At 30.5% G+C, this 1128-nt stretch overlaps 1 protein-coding gene across 1 annotated transcript; it reads left to right on the plus strand.

Moving 5' to 3' along the window:
• Positions 1-644: 644 nt before the first annotated feature.
• On the plus strand, positions 645-1126 carry LOC105272924 (acetylcholine receptor subunit beta-like 2; the record flags this gene model as incomplete). The annotated part of the gene is made up of 3 exons (XM_011315157.1): positions 645-876; positions 964-1008; positions 1094-1126. Coding segments are annotated over exons 1-3 (261 nt in total), but the record flags the coding sequence as incomplete, so codon positions are not given.
• Between the last annotated feature and the right edge of the window lie 2 nt (positions 1127-1128).

Raw genomic sequence — 1128 nt, forward strand, 5'->3', positions numbered from 1 at the left:
TATACATTAAATATCAATCCAAGTTTTGTAAATATTACATATTTTCATATTTGCAAATATGGATTGGAGTTTAATTATTATGTATAGACACCCATCAAAATGTTTTCCATCCTTAATTTTTAACATTACTCTATGTTTAAACAAACATAAATAGATAAATCGAGTATTTAGCGATTATTGAATTGATAGATTGTCAAATGACGCTCTCCAAGAACAAAAAAAAGAGTAGAGTTCAAATTTTCATTGATTTTACTTCAACAATGTTTTTATGCAAAATTTATTACGTCGTTAAACAACAAATTGTTGACCGGATTGACCTGTCAATATACCGTATAAATTGTTATAATCGTGCAATAATGTTCCTGCGTTTTTTCTAAAGTTTTATAATTATTTAAAAAATTTATTTTACAAAAAACGCAAAAACGAAAATTATTGCTCGGTCATGACATTTCGGGGTCATTAAATAACGATGGAATAACAATTAACCATTTACCAGAAAACTTAAAAAAAAATGTGAATTTTGAAAATTGATAAAATAGTGTCTGTTTTATCAATTTTCCATATAAGAGGCTTATCATTTGAGATAATCATTCCGTCATCTGAAAAAATTAGCCATCAATCATTCCTACATCAATATAAATGAAAACATACACGTATTATCCCTCATTGCCCTAAATTATTTGTCTCGAGAAAATGTTTGGAATTGTTAATTCAGGAATAGGACCAGGACCAAAAATGTTCGAAGCTAATCCAGACACTAAGAGACTTTACGATGATCTACTTTCAAATTATAATCGTTTAATTAGACCAGTGGCTAACAACACGCAACCGTTGATAGTCTGGCTGGGATTGAAGTTATCTCAGCTCATAGAAATGGTAAATCCATAATTTTTCCATGAATTTTCATCTCATGAGAGCCAATATTGCATCCGAATCATCTAAAACGCTGACGATTACTTGCAGAATCTGAAGAACCAAGTGATGACTACGAATGTTTGGGTGGAACAGGTAAAAATACTCCCTCCAACACTTTTCTGCAATGCATCCTGAAATGTGCGATTTTTAATTAATTTTGTTCGATCCTCAATCACAGAAATGGTTTGACTATAAACTTCAGTGGAATCCTGA

Source organism: Fopius arisanus, unplaced genomic scaffold (genome assembly GCF_000806365.1).
Source record: "Fopius arisanus strain USDA-PBARC FA_bdor unplaced genomic scaffold, ASM80636v1 scaffold00425, whole genome shotgun sequence".
NCBI lineage: Eukaryota > Metazoa > Arthropoda > Insecta > Hymenoptera > Braconidae > Fopius > Fopius arisanus.